This window comes from Penaeus monodon, chromosome 23, assembly GCF_015228065.2.
Source record: "Penaeus monodon isolate SGIC_2016 chromosome 23, NSTDA_Pmon_1, whole genome shotgun sequence".
NCBI lineage: Eukaryota > Metazoa > Arthropoda > Malacostraca > Decapoda > Penaeidae > Penaeus > Penaeus monodon.
The window spans coordinates 35,095,461-35,095,705 of record NC_051408.1 but is presented as its reverse complement, the minus strand read 5'-3'; the positions used below and the strand labels follow the sequence as shown (position 1 = coordinate 35,095,705).

The window sequence follows — 245 nt, the reverse complement described above, 5'->3', positions numbered from 1 at the left end:
CCCCCCCTCATCTCTTATCTGTATGACTGAAGGGATGTTGAATGTAGAGTGATGAAAAAAAAAAAAAGTTAAGAGAGAAAGAAAGTGTATCCATCTAGTTGTTGATTTGACAGCATCAGATGACACGATGCCTACTTTCTTGTTACAGATAATGTACCCTCCATTAACCCAAGTATCACAGGAGGTAAGGTGGACGTGACAGCTCGACTCTAGGGTCAGCTCACCTCACTTTTGTATTACCACAA

General features: G+C 41.2%; 1 protein-coding gene across 1 annotated transcript in view; it reads left to right on the top strand.

Moving 5' to 3' along the window:
- Window positions 1-245, top strand: part of LOC119587959 (heterogeneous nuclear ribonucleoprotein M-like) — a gene marked incomplete in the record, with an annotated part of 57,205 nt that overhangs the window by 53,983 nt on the left and 2,977 nt on the right. The window contains 1 exon segment of the mRNA XM_037936670.1: window positions 149-184. Coding sequence (XP_037792598.1) covers window positions 149-184 — 36 coding nt within the window.